The following is a 19317-nucleotide window of genomic DNA, read 5'->3' on the forward strand; positions in this document are numbered from 1 at the left end:
CTGGGTGAAAAGGGGGAGGGGAGGGAAATTGGAGGAGGATGGGGAGAAAGGGGGGATGGGAGGCGGCTGGGTGAAAAGGGGGAGGTGAGGGAGATGGGAGGAGGATGGGGAGAAAAGGGGGAATGGGAGGAGGCTGGGTGAAAAGGGGGAGGGGAGGGAGATTGGAGGAGGATGGGGAGGGGAGGGAGATGGGAGGAGGATGGGGAGAAAGGGGGGATGGGAGGAGGCTGGGTGAAAAGGGGGAGGGGAGGGAGATGGGAGGAGGATGGGGAGAAAGGGGGGATGGGAGGAGGCTGGGTGAAAAGGGGGAGGGGAGGGAGATGGGAGGAGGATGGGGAGAAAGGGGGGATGGGAGGAGGCTGGGTGAAAAGGGGGAGGGGAGGAGGCTGGGTGAAAAGAGGGAGGGGAGGGAGATGGGAGGAGGATGGGGAGAAGGGGGGGGAGGGGAGGAGGCGTTGTTTGGATAAGATACATATTCAGGGAGGTTGAGAGTGGGTCAACGCACGTTTGGTGGGGTCTTTAAGAGGGAGGAGGTCGTGTTTGAGAGGGAGGAGGTCGTGTTTGAGAGGGAGGAGGTTGTGTTTGAGAGGGAGGAGGTCGTCAAGATTTCCCTCCATAAAACGTTGGAATCGTGCTTTTTTGCACCAACACTGCATGGAGCATGCCGCAAACACGCAGGTAAGTCAGGTCGGTGCATTTCGGCGAACGATGACTGAGTTCGTGCATTATTCATGTGATAACTCAAAATAATTGATGTTTTATGAGTTAACCCTTTGTTTGCTCTGACGAAGGGTTATCACCCGAAACGTCACATTTTCTGCGCTTTCCCACGTCGGTTAACATACCTCGATCAACGTTCTGTTCATTTCATCCATTCTTCCACCTGTCCGCCGACTGAACCTTCACCTGTAATTGACAAAATTTCTTCATTCTCATTTCAGATTGGGTTTCAATTGTTCATTAACCTCTTTTAAACGACGGCGCACCTGTGCTTCCGATAATGTCACCTGTATTATAAGTTCAGCACAGGTACAATTTAAACCGACTGCAGAATAAGATTTATACTTACACAAGGCTAATTAATTGTAAATTATATTTTGGCCGCATAAAGCAGGTGTCTGCGTTATACACATTGTACAACAGCACGGAACCTCCGAAGCATACGAATTATTGTTAACCTGGCGCAGGTATGCTCTCTACCGAGTGCCTGTTCTAGTTTTTCGCATTTTTTTGTTGTACTCCGTCCCTCGCTGTGCCATCCCCAGGCACTACATGACGTCATCGTCTGCTGCCGAAAGGGAGTACTCAGTTTTCACTAGTTTGTTACTTGCCGGAATAGATTCCGGCAAGTATGTTGGCTGGTTGGTTTGTTACTTGGCAATTGTTTTTTTTTTTTTTAGCATTTTTACATAATATATATATTTTTGCATATCAATATATATAATTTTTGCATAATATATATATATTTGCATATAAATATATATAATTTTTGCATTTTTGCATAATATATATTTTGTTGCATATCAATATACTGTATATGTTTTTGCATTTTTGCATAATATATATATTTTTGCATATCAATATATATAATTTTTGCATTTTTGCATAATATATATATTTTTGCATATCAATATATATATTTTTTGCATTTTTGCATAATATATATTTTTTTGCATATCAATATATATAATTTTTGCATTTTTGCATAATATATATATTTTTGCATATCAATATATATATTTTTTGCATTTTTGCATAATATATATATTTTTGCATATCAATATATATAATTTTTGCATTTTTGCATAATATATATATATTTTCATATCAATATTATTTTTTTTTGCATTTTTGCATAATATATATTTTGTTGCATATCAATATTTTTTTTTTTGCATTTTTGCATAATATATATATTTTTGCATATCAATATATATAATTTTTGCATTTTTGCATAATATATATTTTTTTGCATATCAATATATATATTTTTTGCATTTTTGCATAATATATATATATTTTCATATCAATATTTTTTTTTTTGCATTTTTGCATAATATATATATTTTTGCATATCAATATATATAATTTTTGCATTTTTGCATAATATATATATTTTTGCATATCAATATATATATTTTTTGCATTTTTGCATAATATATATTTTTTTGCATATCAATATATATATTTTTTGCATTTTTGCATAATATATATATATTTTCATATCAATATATATTTTTTTGGCATTTTTGCATAATATATATATTTTTTGCATATCAATATATATAATTTTTGCATTTTTGCATAATATATATATTTTTGCATATCAATATATATAATTTTTGCATTTTTGCATAATATATATTTTTTTGCATATCAATATATAAAATTTTTGCATTTTTGCATAATGTATATTTTTTTGCATAGCAATATATATAATTTTTGCATAATATATATATATTTGCATATAAATATATATAATTTTTGCATTTTTGCATAATATATATTGTTGCATATCAATATATATATTTTTTGCATTTTTGCATAATATATATTTTTTTGCATATCAATATATATATTTTTTGCATATTTGCATAATATATATATATTTTCATATCAATATTTTTTTTTTTGGCATTTTTGCATAATATATATATATTTGCATATCAATATATATACTGTATTTCTAAAATCCTCAATTTTCATAGGCCAAAAACCAAAGGCATAGGCCAAAAGGCAAAAGGTCAACAACCATTTCAAATTTCTAAAATCCTCAATTTTCATCCGATTAACTTGAAATTTGAATAGGATTTACATATCGGCGAACTGAATTCAACCACCAACTATTTTTGAGATTAGCATAGGCCAAAAGGTCAACATAGGCCAAAGGTCAACCACTTTTTTCAAATTTTTAAAATCTTCAATTTAAATCTGATTGACTTGAAATTTGAATAGGATATACATATCGGCTAACTGAATTCAACCACCAACTATTTTTGAGATCAGTGTGGGCCAAAAGGTCAACGCAGGCCAAAGGTCAACCACTTTTTTTTTGAATTTCTAAAATCCACAATTTTCATCCGATTGACTTGAAATTTAAAGAGGATTTACATATCGGCTAAATTAATTCAACCACCAACTATTTTTGAGATCAGTTTTGGCCAAAAGGTCAACATAGGCCAAAGGTCAACCACTGTTTTCAAATTTCTAAAATCCTCAATTTTCATCCGATTGACTTGATATTTGAAGAGGATTTGCATATCGGCGAACTGAATTCAACCACCAACTATTTTTGAGATTAGCTTCGGCCGAAAGGTCAATATATGCCAAAGGTCAACCATTTTTCACAAATTTCTAAAATCCTCAATTTTCATCCGATTGACTTAAAATCTGAATAGTATTTGCATATAAGCTTACTGAAACCAACCACCAACTATTTTTGAGGTCACCATTGGCCAAAAGGTCAACATAGGCCAAATTTCTAAAATTGTCAATTTTGTCAGATTAACTTAAACTTTGAAGACGATTTGCATATCAGGTCAATGAATTCAACCACCAATTATTTGTGAGGTCAAAAGTATTCTCTACTGAGTAGCATTCTACTTTGTACTGTTTTGCCAAGTGTCGCTCTATGAGTGATTTTTCATCTGTCTGTATGTCTGTCTGTCTGTTTGTGCACAGTACTACGTCTATATCGTTGCATATAGAATCGCCATACTTTACACACATATTTGTCTTGCCCTGGAATAGACTGTGCCCAATTTTTAACTCTCTAGGCCCAGGGCCTCCATTATGACGTCATAATTCGATAATTTGACAAGTACAAAACTTCATCCAATCAAGATGCAATTTCTTGAGCGCCATGTCGGCATAAACTGGTGGAGAAAAAAAATCATGATGTCATCGGTCACGTGGTTCGGCCGCCATCTTGGAAAAACCGAAAAACTTTGCACCTCTATATCTCCAAAAGTGCTGAATAGAAAAAATTGAGACATGCTCATTGTAAAGAACTCTCCATGGGGAATAAAATGTGTTAATGATGATGTCATAGGTGCCTCCATTATGACGTCATAATTCGACAAGTACAAAACTTCATCCGATCAAGATGAAATTTCTTGAGCATAATCCAGGAATAAATCAGTTTAGAAAACAAATAATGATGACGTCATCGGTCACGTGGTTCGGCCGCCACCTTGGATAAACCAAAAAACTTGATCCAAAATGGCCGATTAAAAAAAAAGTACATTCCGGCAAGTCCTCGGTCTCTGACCGATTTTTCATCTGTCTGTTTGTGCGCAGTACTACGTCTACATTGTTGCACATAGCATTGCCATACTTTACACACATATTTGCCTTGCCTTGGAATAGACTGTGCCCAATTTTTAACTCTCTTGGCCCAAGGTCAAGCTCAAGGTCACCCAAAACGTTTGAATTGAACGATTGAAGGCCTTGGTTTCAAAAGCGTCAAGCTGAGCAAGGTGTGGGCCACGGGCGCCAGCCCAGAGGGGTGAGCATTACTCCATCAAGCTGCGGATGAAGGCCTTTTAGTTGGATAGTTAGGAAGGACTTTGATGGAGGATGCTCAGTCGGCAACTGGCTTTGGAGGCCAATTTATGAAGTTTGATCGTTTTTTTAAAGTCCCAAGTCTTTGTTTGCTCTTGAAGTCTCTTGCTTGTCTTCCTTCCTTTGTTTATTTCCACCTTATGCTGTGCTGTCTTACTATTATTGCTTTGGTTTACTTATGTTGACCATAGTGGAGTACCTGCTTCTGATACCTAATTACTCTGATTCAATGCAAATATGCAAACATGTTGCATAAACTTGCACCACCTTTGCACAAGCAATCATGGTGTGTCAATTTGATGATGACGTTGATAATGTAAAAACAAAGTTGGATAGGGTGGGTATTAGAGATGCACAAACTTGCCTCTGACATGTCTAGCCTGGGTTCGAATCCCTACCCAGTTAAAAATTGTCATCCTGTTGTTTCACTGGCAGGGTATGAGTGTGATCATTAACAGGTATTAGATCATGTGACATCTGTGACCCGTGTGCTCTTGTCTCTCTGTCTGGCATGCGGATCCAGTTGTTGCTGTAATTGCTGCAAATTATACGTCATGCCAGCACTACGGAGCGTTTGTAATCAGACCTTCTGGCGAGCACTGCTTGCCGAGTTCCTTGGCACAGCCTTGCTGGTGACCATCGGAGTTGGCTCGGCCACTGGTTCACAAAGCCACTCCGATCTACACATCGCACTTGCCTTCGGTCTGGCCATCGTCATGGTGGTGCAGGCAGTGGGTCACGTGAGTGGTGCCCACGTCAACCCTGCGGTGACCATCAGTATGCTGTGTGTACATCGCATCAACCTGTTCAAAGCGATCGGCTACGTTGCAGCACAGTGCTTTGGAGCCATGTTGGGCGGTGGCCTTCTCCGTGCGGTGTCCCCCTTCACTACCTCGTTTGGAGTCACCAAGGTTTTAAGAAGTTTTCCTCTTTGCCAAATGTTTGTCCGTCTGTCCGTCCGTCTGTTCCGAGGTACCGCGAAACGGCTGAACCGATCGCAACGAAATTTTGGGTGGGTAATCCTGGGACCCCCTGTCGTAAAAGAGGCCATATTGTTTTTCCATTTTTTTTTCCAATTTTCCAGTTTTTCCAAACCCCCTCGAGTAAAATAGGCTATTGTGGGAGCTGTACTCGCACTATAAAGCCAGACAAAATGGACGACACAGGAACGAAGTTTCACCGAGCTATTTATTTAGCTCAAAACCAAAGACCTCAAAAGCACACTGAATCTGCCCCTCGAACGGGCGGCAATTTATATCGCAAACTGAACACACAAAAGCCACGCCTCTCAGGCGGGGCGTAGTATGCAAAATCGGTAAGTCACGTGTTCGCCCGAGAAGGGCAAGTCTGGACACGCCGGGTGAGTCCGGACACGTGACCGCTCGCCGGTTGCGTCATCGGCCGGTGCACGGTAATTGTGTCATGCTTCCGGTAACCGTTACATGCGCCCCCCCAGAATTAACCTGCACCGGGAGAGTCAGTTTGAGGGGGGTCCTGATGACCCGGCCGAAACGACCCCTGGCGATTCGTGTGGGGGTGGTAGGCGGCGTGGCGGTGGATGGTCGGGCGGGGGGCTTGGTTGACGGGGGACGGCCCCGTCGTGGAGGAAGGGCCAACCGTGGAGGTTGGTCGAGGTCCAAATGGGCCGGCTTGAGGCGGTCCACGGAGATGCGGTCTGGCTTGCCGCCGATGTCGACGATGAATGACTTGTCGTCCCTCTGCAAGACCCGGAAAGGTCCATCGTACGGCGGCCGGAGCGGTCCCCGGTGTGCGTCGTGCCGGATAAAAACGTACTCCGCAGTGCGAAGTGCTGGGGGGACGTGGGGTTGGGGGCAGCCGTGGTGGGACGTGGGCACGGGGGCAAATCTCCTGGCGGCCTCCTGGAGGTCCGAGCGTTGGCGAGCCGCGGACCAGGGGCCGGTGGCATCAGGGATGAATTCGCCCGGCATGCGCAGTGACTGGCCGTAGACCAGCTCGGCGGTGGAAGCCTGGAGGTCCTCTTTAGGGGCCGTTCGGAGGCCCAATAGGACCCACGCGAGCCTGTCGGGCCAACCGTCGTCCTGGAGGCTGGCTCTGAGAGCGGCCTTCATCGAGCGGTGGAACCGCTCGCACAAGCCGTTGGCTTGGGGGTGGTAGGCCGTGGTGCGGTGAAGCTTGACCCCCAAGGCCTGGGCGACCGCGCCCCAAAGCTCGGAGGTGAATTGCGGGCCTCTGTAAGAGGAGATGTCCGAGGGCGTGCCGAAACGGGCAATCCAAGTGCCAAAGAAGGCCTGCACCACGTCGGCGGATGTTGTTGATGCCAGCGGGACAGCCTCCGGCCACCTGGTGGTCCTGTCCACCATCGTGAGGAGGTGGGTGAAACCCCGCGAGGAGGGAAGGGGTCCCACCAGGTCCACATTGACGTGGTCGAAGCGCCGCGCGGGCACGTCGAATGGTGCCAACGGGGCCTGGGTGTGCCGTTGGACCTACGCGCGCTGGCAGGCGACACAGGCATTGGCCCAGTCACGGACGTCCTTGCGGAGCCCGTGCCAGACGAACTTTGCTGCCACGAGCTTCTGTGATGCCTTCTGGCCCGGGTGGGAAAGGCCGTGAAGGGCGTCAAAAATGCGCCGCTGCCATCCGGTGGGCACGATGGGGCGAGGTTGGCCCAGGGAAACGTCGCACAGGAGAACTGTGCCTGTGTCCTTGAAGGGGACATCGGCCAACCGCAGGCCCGTGTCCGCTGTCCGGAGGGCTTGCACCGTGGGGTCGGCGGTGTGGTCGGCCGCCATGCGGGCGAAGTCCACACCCAGGTGGACGGCGTTCGCGCCGGACCGGGAGAGGCAATCGGCCACAGCGTTGTCCTTGCCCGCAACATGCCAGATGTCCGTCGTAAATTCGGACACGGCGGAGAGGTGGCGCTGCTGGCGGGCCGACCACGGCTCCATAACCTTGGCCATGGCGAAGACCAGGGGTTTGTGGTCCACAAACGCCGTGAATGGGTGGCCCTCCAAAAGATGGCGGAAGTGGCGAACGGCCAGGTAAAGACCGAGGAGCTCGCGGTCGAAAGCGCTATACTTGTGCTCGTTAGGGCGAAGCTGCCGGCTGAAGAAGGCCAGCGGTTGCCAAGCCCCGTTCACCCACTGTTCATGCACGGCGCCCACCGCGTAGTCGGAAGCGTCCGTGGTGAGGGCGATGGGTGCGTCGAGCGCCGGGTGTGCCAGCATGGTCGCGTTGGCGAGGGCCAGCTTAGCGGCCATGAACGCCGCATCCATCTCTGTGGTCCAGGCGACGTCGTGCTTGGCCGGCTTGCCCAGGAGGGCTTCGTACAGGGGGCGCATGAGTTGGGCGGCACGAGGCACGAACCGGTGGTAAAAATTTACCATCCCCAAAAATTATTGTAGGGCCTTGATGGAGCGGGGGTGCGGGAAACTTGTGACTGCCTCCACCTTGGTAGGCAGCAGGACGGCCCCGCGCTTCATGATGCGGTGCCCCAGGAAGTCGATGGCCGTTACGCCAAACTGGCATTTCGCCGGGTTGATGATGAGGCCGTGCTGGCCGAGGCGCTCAAAAAGCGTGCGCAGGTGGACGAGGTGCTCCGCCCGGGAAGTGCTGGCGATGAGAATGTCATCCAGGTAAACGAACAGAAGGGTGAGATCGCGCAGCACACTGTCCATCAGCCGCTGGAAGGCCTGGGCCGCGTTCTTAAGGCCGAACGGCATTTGGAGGAACTCGAAGAGGCCAAAAGGTGTAATTACAGCCGTCTTCGGAACGTCGGCCGGCCTGACAGGTACCTGGTGGTAGCCCCGAATAAGGTCGACCTTGGAGAAGATCACCCGCCCCGCTAAACGGGCGGAAAAGTCCTGTATGTGTGGTATCGGGTACCAGTCGGGGGTGGTGGCGTCGTTGAGGCGGCGGTAATCGCTGCATGGTCGCCATCCGCCACCTGGTTTGGGCACGATGTGCAGGGGCGAGACCCACGTGCTATTCGAGCGCCGCACAATGCCCAATCGCTCCAGCGCGTCGAATTCCACCTTCGCCATGGCGAGTTTGACCGGGTCGAGGCGGCGAGCCCTGGCGTAGACCGGTGGACCTGTGGTCGGGATGTGGTGTTCGACGCCATGCTTGACGGCGACGGCCGAAAACGTCGGCTGCGTGAGGGCGGGAAACTCGGCGAGCAGGCGGGTGAAATCGTCTGCGGCCGGGAGCGCGCAGGCTAGCTTGGTCGGAGCAGAGCCGCTCAATGAGCAAGCGAGTGAGCTGAAGGTCTCCGTGTTGATGAGCCGACGCCGTTTGACGTCCACCAAAAGCCCATGCGCACAAAGAAAATCTGCATCCAGCAAGGCCATGGGCACGTTCGCCGTGATGAAGTCCCACCTGAAGCGCTGGCTCCCGAAGCAGAATGCGACGCTGCGCGAACCGAAGGTGCGGATGGAGGAGCCGTTTGCGGCGACCAAGGCGGGGCCGCATAGCGCGGCCTGTTTGTCCTCCACCGAGGCGGGTATCACGCTCAGCTGAGCGCCGGTGTCACACAAAAAACGCCGCCCGGACTCTGTGTCCGTGATAAACAGAAGGTTGCCTGAATGGCCGACGCTCATGGCAGGCAGCGAGCGCCGGCCTGGTCGTTTCCCGACCCGCCGAAAGTGCACGGTGTGCGGCACGTTCTGGCCTTCTGCCCGAACCTGGCGTGGTAATAGCACATGGTCCGCTCTGGTGGAGGCTCCGGCGGTTGCGTCGGGTTCGGTCGACCGGGCGTCGCGGCGGCCGCAGCCGTCAGTGGCGCGGACTCGGCCGGTGGAGGCGCCGGTCATGGTGCGGGCATTGCCTTGGTCGGCCCAGGGTTCCAGGTGGCCGCTCCGACGTGTCGCCTGGCCGAGAAAAATTTATCGGCCTCCTTGGCCAGGGCGCGAGGGTCCGTGATGGGCGAATTAGCCAAAGCTAACCATACCTGCCTGGGTAGCCGCTGGGGGAATAGCTCGCGGAAGAGGAAGTCCGGGCTGTGGTCACCGAGAAGAGCAAGCATGTGGTCCATGCTTTCGGATGGACGGGCCTCATCCTGCTCCAGGAGGTGTAGTAGTTGTCGTGCGCGTTCGGTCTCCGTGAGTCCAAACGCACCGAGGAGTAGGCCTTTGAGCGCGCCGTATTTGTCGGCGCTCGGCGGGTGCTGGAGGAAGCTCAGAACCCGGGCAGCGGAGGCGGCGGTGAGCGCAGAGACCACATGGTGGTAGCGCGTTGTGTCCTCCGTGATGTTCCGCAGGGCGAATTGAGAATCGGCTTGAGCAAACCAAACGGCCGCGTGAGATTCCCAAAAGCCCAGGAGCTTCAAAGCTACAGCTGACTCCATCGCCGTGTTCGTAGAAAGTGGTCACCAATTGTGGGAGCTGTGCTCGCACTATAAAGCCAGACAAAATGGACGACACAGGAACGAAGTTTCACCGAGCTATTTATTTAGCTCAAAACCAAAGAACTCAAAAGCACACTGAATCTGCATCTGCCCCTCGAACGTCGAACGGGCGGCAATTTATATCGCAAACTGAACACACAAAAGCCACGCCTCTCAGGCGGGGGCGTGGTATGCAAAATCGGTAAGTCACGTGTTCGCCCGAGAAGGGAAAGTCTGGACACGCCTGGGTGAGTCCGGACACGTGACCGCTTGCCGGTTGCGTCATCGGCCGGTGCATGGTAATTGTGTCATGCTTCCGGTAACCGCTACACTATATTGTTTTTCCAATTTTTCCCCAATTTTTTCAATTTTCCCAAACACTATGGAATAATATTTACCGATATGAACAGTGATGTGGCTTTTATTGAAATTCGACAATTACTGTTTAGATTTTGATGATTTGCGTGTGATATGATTTAACGGATGTTTATATAAATCGTTTAAAATAAAAAAAGCCTTCAATTTCTGATATTTTGCCTTTTTATTTGGGCCTCCCAATTGAAGCCCTGCCCATAGGGTGGGTACCGTTGCTAGTCTTACTATAATTCACCAAATGTCTGTCCGTCTGTCTGTCCATCTGTCTGTCTGTTCCCAGGAACGCAAAAACGGCTCAACCGATCGCAACGAAATTTTTGGTGGGTAATTCTGGGATGCCCTGGAGTAAAATGGCTATATTGTTTTTCCATTTTTTCCCCCCAATTTTCCAGTTTTTCCAAACACGATGGAATAATATTTACCGATATGAACAGTGATGTGGCTTTTATTGAAATTCTACAAATACTGTTTAGATTTTGATGATTTGCGTGTGATATGATTTAACGGATGTTTATATAAATCGTTTAAAATAAAAAAGCCTTCAATTTATGATATTTTGCCTTTTCATTTGGGCCTCACAATTGAAGCCCCGCCCATAGGGCGGGTACCGTTGCTAGTGAACTGGAATACAGTTTTAAAAATACCTATTTAGATCCACATACTTACAACCACAAAAATCCCATAACCGCCCCCAACCAAAACCTCAAATTCAGAAGTGTTGGAGGTTAAACTGGGCGTCGGTATTATTTGGTCGGGTACTCGAGTGGCCCTTATTTGGCCAATTGGCCAATGTAACAATTGTTACAGACACGACTTTGATGTTATGGTGGGCCGAGCGGAATGGCCGCCGTGTCCGCACAAGTTACCCGATTATACTCGAACGTTACCGAGTCGCGCTACGCTAAATCAATGAAGGACTGGGTACTGAGACTCGGGTACTCGAGTTATCACCGACCTGATCCTGATAATTGGAGGCCAATATATGACACACCGACACCTGATAATACTCGAGTATTATTTGGTGGAGTACTCGAGTTATCGCCGTCACCCTGAAAAAATTACAAATCCCTGCTCTATCCTATAGGGGCAATAATGCATCGGGGGCACAGCTGCGCTCCCAGCAACTGACCTGAACCACAGCCATGTACTGCATATGAAAGACGAATAAGAAGACCGAATTCAAACCATGACCTTATTTGTGGTAAAACTTTCATAACAAGCCAAACTTTAGTTCCTCAACACTCATTAAATAGCCGCTTAAGGTTCATCAACAAATGTTGCACAAATCAAAACTCACTCTCAAGGAGATCCGTTGTACTGTACTAATTCAATCCAAATACCTTTGTTTTCCAGTTACACACCGACCTCGGAGCAGGACGTGGAGTCTTAGTGGAGGCCATCATCACCTTCGCTCTGGTGCTCACTGTTTTTGCATCGACTGATAAGAAACGCACCGATCTGCTCTGCTCACCTGCACTACCTATCGGCCTCACCGTTGCTGTTGGACACCTTTTTGCAGTAAATCTCACTCACCAACTGACCTATCCTGTAAATGCGTTAGTTCCCGTAAAATCTGATGTGACGTTCAGGAAATTCCACGGAACACAGCCTATGGTGAGGAACGAAAGGGCAACGAAGTCCAACTACGGGCGCAGGTGCAGCAGTTGGAAAAGAGTTCACTGAAGTTGATATAAAAACCTCTAAAAAAGGGAAAAGGTCATTAAACGAATATGATGATGTTGGTGTTTATATCACAAGGGGTTTTGTTGAGGATGAAGTGGGTTCCAAATTTGGCCCCACCCCCTCTCCTCATTTAGAGTAGATTAAAAAGAAATTATTTTTATTACTGCACTACGACTTAGTAATATGGTAGGATGGCTCAGTGGTAACACGTCAACCTCTAACATATATTATTTTGGGTTTGCTTCATGGAAGAATTGGATTCCACTAAAACTGCTATCAGTGGCATTGTCAGCAGCCAAAGGCGATGCATGATAAGATCTGCAATCCTTTAGAGAGAACATCCAGAGTTTCCATAGGGATTATATATATATATATATATATATATATATATATATATATATATATATATATATATATATATATATATATATATATATATATATATATATATACATATATATATATATATATACATATATATATATATATATACATATATATATATATATATATATACATATATATATATATATATACATATATATATATATATATACATATATATATATATATATATATATACATATATATATATATATACATATATATATATATATATATATATATATATATATATATATATATATACATATATATATATGTCGGATTGGGACTTAGGACTTGGGACTCAGAAGACTCAGAAGAAAGGAGCAACGGATATATTTATTGGAACTCGAGTACTCAAGCTTGAGGACAGCAAAGTTGCATTGAAACTCACAAGGAATGACCAACAGTACAACAAGATGCTCTGAAATAATTCAATTAACATTGCTTTATATAAAGAAAGTCAGGGGTGGAGTTAGCTCACAAGACACAGAGACAGAATGGGCTCATTGGGCCTCCCACCATAGTCCCATCCTGTTGTTCAGTTAATTAAAGGAAGTTCATCCAAGGCCAGTCATGGGTTAGCTCTGATAAGGAGATGGTCAGCATTATGTGGCAACATGTTTACAACTTTCTGTATAGCAGCTGGCTTGGGAAAGTACAAAGGGGAGTGGACACTCATAAAACTGTCAACTTGCAAGATAATGGCAGAGTCAGGAGAAAGGCAAAGAGAGATAAGAGTTGCCTCCAAGGCCTGAAAAGGGGAACTAGAGATTGTGCCCACGCAGGCCAGAGCACACAGGCAGAGAACTCCTTATTAGGATATTACACATCCTCAATGCAGTAGAAAGAACTCAGTATCATAAAAGAGTACAGTAGCAAGTCAAAACAAAACATATAATTGGTTATACTTGGTAATTGGTAAAGCAGCAAGGATATACAAAGGGGGAGGGGCATTTACAGCTCCCTACATACCGCCCTTTTGGATCTAAGATACAAAGTTATCTACGAGCCAATCAAAGGCCTTTATTTCAAACAAAAACAGAAAAATCATTCAACATATCACGCGAAGGCAGCCCCGTAAGAATGTCCCGTACCAAAGCACCACACAAACTCAGTAGGATGATTCGCGTCTGTATGTGAGTATGCAATGTAAGGCCGTAAAAGCAGAGTGATCAAATGGCACACAAAATCCACCAAAAGAGGTGGGAGAGAGAGAGAGTGTAACTAAACGTAACGTACCACACGAATGCAGCCCAGTGAGCATGTCCCGTACCCAGTACCGCACAACGAACCCAGCAGGCTGATCCGCGGGTGTGTGGGTGCAAGTGGGTGTAAGTGGATGTATGATGTATGTAAGTCGGGTGTAGATGGGTGTATGAGGTGAGACCGTAGAGACATGAAGATCGAATAGCGCGCCAAATCCACAACGAAGACCTCTGGTTCCACCGGGGTCCACACCCAGGAAGATCTCCGACCCACCCTTGGTCCACAGAGGTGCAGCCGGACTCCTCCCCAACTGGAGCTCGCCCAGGCTTCCCCAAGTGAAATCCTTGTAGATCTTCAGCGCTCAATCGATATTCATGTTCATGAGGTCTCTTACGTGCTGGTGATCTGGGGAAGACACAACATCGTCAGTATCAGGTGGCTCAAACCTATGGCCATGAAATAAAGCATAACGATCCAAAGGTGGGAGAGAAACTTCCTTTGGGTCAAAGTCGAGATCGTCCGAGGCGATGCTGCTTGCTTCGCTGTTATTCAAGGGCGAATCTCCAAAACAATCAGACTCGGAACTCAGAGTATTTTCACGATCGAGTTCCTCTCCATCCGGGCTTGGGTTCACAGCTGGGTCCAAATCCCGAACTGGGTCAGTGGCGTTTGACTCACTGTGGGCTTGTGAGACATAAAGGTGAGCTCGTGAAACATGGAGAGGCAGAGCCTGCATTGAAACATAAACATCAGCCGGGGACCCTCGCAAGTGGCCCACATCATCATTGGTAACATCATCAGTAACATTATTCTCAGGTGGCGTAGGCCTGCGGAGTGGACGGCCCATAGTCATAGCCACGGCATGGCATATCGTGAAGAAACGAGAGGAATCCTTCAGGAAATCGTCGATTTCTTCTTCCGACGTGTCGGGGCCCAGTTTAAACGGCCTTCTGGTAGCCTGAAATGCTTCGAGGTCCGCATAAGTGTACTCGACATCATTATCGGTAATATCAACAATGGAAGAACAATCTTCGGAAGCGGAGATCTCATTGTCGCGGCCCAGGGACTCGTTCAGGTCGTCGTCCCAGGATCCGCGATTGGCAGTTGAGTTGACAGCTGGTGTGTCGTCCGGACCCGCGATCCGCTGGTCGATCATCACCATGGCCTTTTCCGGTGTCGTCTTCAGTGTCCATCCTGTGGTAAACTTTCTCGCACACGCAAGGACTAAAGCCTTGATTAGTACACAACAAACCACTAGTCCAAGGACTATTGCCAAGGCGGTCAATATCCACTTTACTATCGTCCCTGTCCATCCTTTAAACCAGTCGGTAAGCCACTGGTGGGAGGCTTCCCGATCCATGCGATCCCTTGTCAATATGTGAGCACTTTCTCTTAACCTTATAATAGCAGCACTGACCCCTTGTGAAGGGTCAGGAATAAAAGTACAACATTTACCCTTAATTATCCCACATACCCCTCCTCGTTCTGCCAGTAGCATATCTAACGCAACCCTATTTTGCATAACCATTGTACGCAGGTGGACAACCGTGTCCAACATTTCGTCGTGTGCTGTAGCGGTGTCGTTGGCCACCCTTTCTAAGATTAACGCAATTTTGTCAATGCGGTAACTGTTCATGACCGTCCCAGCCCATGGGAAGAAGAAGCTAACGGCTTTCTCCCAATCAGCGCCGTGTAAAGTAGTGGTGTCGTCGTCGTGCCAATAGGTGCTTCGTTGTGTCCTTGTGTCCTTATGAGTGCGGTGGTATTATGCAAGTGCTGTCGCATTTCCATCTCTGGGAAAACTGATCCTAAATAGCAAATTCCTCCCCAATTATCAGGTAAATACGGGTAAGCTTTATTCCCGCATACAAACATGGTCCCGTGCGGAGCCACCAAATGGGTGGTCATGCAAGTGAGAAGGCCTGGGATAGTGTTTGTCCCGTTTTCCCCTTTCCATGCCAACTGGAGGTGTGTGAGGTTATGCAAGGGCGAGCTTGTAACGTTCACTAGCAGCGTGTGTTTCCCTTTTCTCGGGTCCGCGGGAAGGGTATCTCTACACACGGATTTGCCTACCATTACTTGGCCCTTTCCTTCTAAGCAGAGGGCCCCCCATGCCGGCTTGACCCAAACCGGCGCCGGACGTTCCTCAAAGTGTCGGGACAGAATGGGAGGGGAGTACTGGAAAACTCGTTTACACGCGGTTTCATCAGAACCTTGGCTTGTCAGAGTTGTACTAATGCATTTGGTATCTAATGGCTTCGAGCACAAATCATTGAGTGATAGGGGTAACACTACCATTGGTATGCCTGCTGTGCTGGTGCGGGGAAGGTGCATACACATCCAACACTGTGTCCTATTCTGTACTGTGGCCATATGCCGTGCGACCTTCCAGTATGTGTTCTCCTCTGGCTTCCTTCTTACTTCCTGGGCAGGAGGGGGTTTAATAACGTAGGCGGCACAACTAGGCCGGAATTGGTGTTGGGTCTCTCCCCTCTTTTTGTTCCTTCTAATCAGCGTGCGCGGGGGCCATATTCCACATTCAAGTATTATTGTGGTGTGTGGGCCGACGAGGGCATGCGACAGTAGGAGAGTAGTATTGTCGATGCCCGTGCCCCATTGATATCCTGCGGCGGCGTGACTATTCACGGTCCCAGTAAACCTTCCATTTTCCACCTTTCTAACCTTAGTTAAGACTATGCGTGGGGTTGTCATGCGTGCCTGTGGTGTCCCATTGTGTACCACCATGGCTTCCATCCATCTTACAGATAACCACTTGAAATGTGTCTCCAACTCACAGCAATGTACTACTATCCCCTGTCCCCGGGGAGCCGTTATGTATTTGACGGAGTAAAGTTTAAATAACGTGTAGTTGTCGTGCCCTGGGTATTTGGGGAGATCCTCTCTCAGTGGGTTAAACTGCAGAAGCCTATCCTTGGCGGGGTTTGTTAGGCAGCTGCCCAGAATTCCCATCATCATGACCGTCATCGCCGCCCTTAGGAGACTGTGGTGCCCTAGACGGTGCATTGTCTTCAGCGGTGTGAGGTGTGGTGTCTGCAGCAATGTGAGGTGCGGTGTCTTGTGTGGCTTGTGGTGCGGGGATGGACAACTTACAATGGGTGGCGTGGATCCACGAAGGTTTACCCTCGCAGAAGACTGCCGTCGGTGTGACCAGTAGCACCTGGAATGGTCCCTTCCACCGTGGCTCCAAAGCAGCCTTGCGGGTGAAGTGCTTCACGAGCACCCAGTCGCCGGCCTGAAAGTTGTGGATGGCGTGGCCTATTGGTTCAGGCAGCGCCTCTCGTACTCGAGCATGGATGCTGCGTGCCACATTCGACAAGCCTATGCAAAATCTCAAAAGCATGTCATCCATTACTGGCAAAGCAAGGGTGGACATGTCTGTTGGTGCTGAAACGGGCAAGCTCATAGGTCGTCCCATTAATATTTCGTGGGGGGAAAGGCCCGTAGTGCGACCCGGGGTGGAACGAATGCTCATCAATGCAAGCGGAAGAGCCTCTGGCCACCTCAAGCCTGTGTCTGCGCAAAGTTTCGCTAGTTTATTCTTTAAAGTCTTGTTCGTTCGTTCCACAAGTCCTGAGGACTGTGGGTGGTAGACGCAATGGAAGGATTGTTTAACGCCCAACGCCTTCAGGATGCCCTTAACCACCTGCGCCGTGAAATGGCCTCCTTGATCTGACGAAATTATCTGGGGAATGCCAAATCTGCACATAAAATCCCGCACAAGGCGCTTCACTACTGTCGGAGCATCGGATTTGACGCATGGGTATGCTTCGACCCATTTGGTGAACGTATCTACGATTACCAACACATAGCGAAACGACATGCTTGGTTCCAATTCTGTAAAATCGAACTCGATAGTTGCGAACGGCCCACTAGGCGGGGGTCGTCCCCCATCATGTGCATGTCTCGGTGGCGCCCCTCTATTGTGTTGCTGGCAGACCACACACGATCGGCACACTTCGGATACAATCCGTGACAGTCCTGGCGCTGCCCAAGTGTAGTCTATCTGTCCCATCACCCCCCTCTGGCACACATGACCATTCTGATGAGCCATGCGTGCCAGCCAAGGCAGTAAAGCCTGGGGTGCTATAGGTTTTTCATCAAGGGTCCACATTTCCCCTGGCCCAGGGCGTATCGCTCCTCGTTTGAGCCAGACCTCGTGTTCGGCCGTCGGTGCAGCATTTTGCAAATTTATGATATCGTCCTTAGTTGGTGTGGCGGGTGGTCCCGCAGTCGGTATGTCAGCAATCTGTGCGGCTGTCTTCTGTGCTCGTGTCACCATCGGCATGTTGCGTTCTATCTGTTGGTTGGCGGCCTTTCCTGCCGCCTCGTCCGCCCTTGCGTTGCCCCGGGCAACGTCAGTGTCCGCCCTTTGGTGGCCACGACACTTAATTACCGCGATAGCGCGGGGAAGTAAAATGCTTCGGAGGAGCCCTTCTACCAGCGCGCCATTCTTTATCACTGAACCGGCAGATGTGAGAAAACCTCTCATCTTCCAGATGGCTCCTTTATCGTGGACTACGCCGTGAGCGTAGGCCGAATCTGTGTAAATGTTGACGGCAAGGCCTTCCGCCAAGCTGCACGCTCTAGTCAAGGCGCACAGCTCCGCCTGCTGTGCGGAAAATGTAGGTGGAAGACGCCCGCTCTCTACCGTTTCGCTATCCGAGCACACGGCGTACCCGGACAACAGGGACCCGTCCCATGCGCGCCTAGCTGATCCATCGACATAATATGTACAGTCGGGATATTCTAAGGGATTGTCCTTTAAATCCGATCGCACCGTGGAGACTAGCTGCACAACGTCGGTGCACACATGAGGTTCGCCCTCCTCAGGAGTGGGCATCAGTGAGGCTGGGTTGAGCGTCGTGCAACGTTCGATCGTGATGTTGGCTGCAGTGATCAGTGCGGATTCGTATTGCATTAATCTAGTGTTAGACAAATGCTGTGTGCTTCGCTGTAACAGCAGCGAAGTGACGCAATGTGGTACCCGTAGCGTTACTGGGTGTCCCATAACAATGTCCGCTGTTCTTTCTACTGCGTACCTGGCCGCTGCCACGGCTTGCAAGCACACCGGAAACCCTTGTTCGACCGGGTCTAACTTTTTACTAAAGTAGGCCACCGGCCGCTCCTTATCCCCATGGGTCTGTGTCAAAACTGACTGGGCGAAACCTCCCACGGCGTGAGTGTAAAGGGTAAATGGTTTCGCATAATCCGGGAGTCCTAATGACGGTGCCGTAACCAGCGCCTGTTTCAGCCCGTCAAAACATCGCCTCAATTCATCCGTCCATATCAATAGGTCCGGGGCATTTGATTTGGTCGCCTCGTACAGTGGTTTAGCCAGCAGCGCAAAATCAAGTATCCAAGTGCGGCAGTATCCCGTCATACCTAGGAAGCGCAGCATTTGCCGTTGCGAGCGAGGGCGAGGCAGCTCCGTGATAGCGGTCACTCGTCCAGCATCCAATTCTCGTTTTCCGTGCGAAATGGCGTGTCCCAAGTAAGTTACAACCTGCCGCACAAACTGAAGTTTTGGTCTGCCTACTTTGTGGCCTTTGGCCGCCAAGGCCTTTAATAGGGCCAAAGAATCCATTTCGCACGCCTCCTTTGAAGGGGAGCAAATCAACAAATCGTCAACGTATTGCAGCAACACTGACCCTCCCTTCAATTCCACATCCGCCAGGTCGCGGTGCAGCGCCCGGGAAAACAGAGTGGGGCTATCTGAAAAC

General features: G+C 48.1%; 1 protein-coding gene across 2 annotated transcripts in view; it reads left to right on the forward strand.

Annotated features, from left to right (window-relative positions):
* LOC137427091 (aquaporin-4) overlaps window positions 1–19317 on the forward strand; it is a 129082-nt gene that overhangs the window by 87191 nt on the left and 22574 nt on the right. The window contains exons 1-3 of one of the 2 annotated variants that reach the window (XM_068116255.2): window positions 508–678; window positions 5087–5474; window positions 11654–11818. In XM_068116255.2, the coding sequence (XP_067972356.1) occupies window positions 662–678; window positions 5087–5474; window positions 11654–11818 (570 nt within the window). In that variant the 5' untranslated portion in view covers window positions 508–661. Of the gene's footprint in view, window positions 1–507; window positions 679–5086; window positions 5475–11653; window positions 11819–19317 lie in introns of those variants that run through there. The other variant, XM_068116256.2, reaches the window with a different exon arrangement.

This window comes from Myxine glutinosa, chromosome 5 (genome assembly GCF_964187855.1).
Source record: "Myxine glutinosa chromosome 5, kmMyxGlut1.1, whole genome shotgun sequence".
Lineage (NCBI taxonomy): Eukaryota > Metazoa > Chordata > Myxini > Myxiniformes > Myxinidae > Myxine > Myxine glutinosa.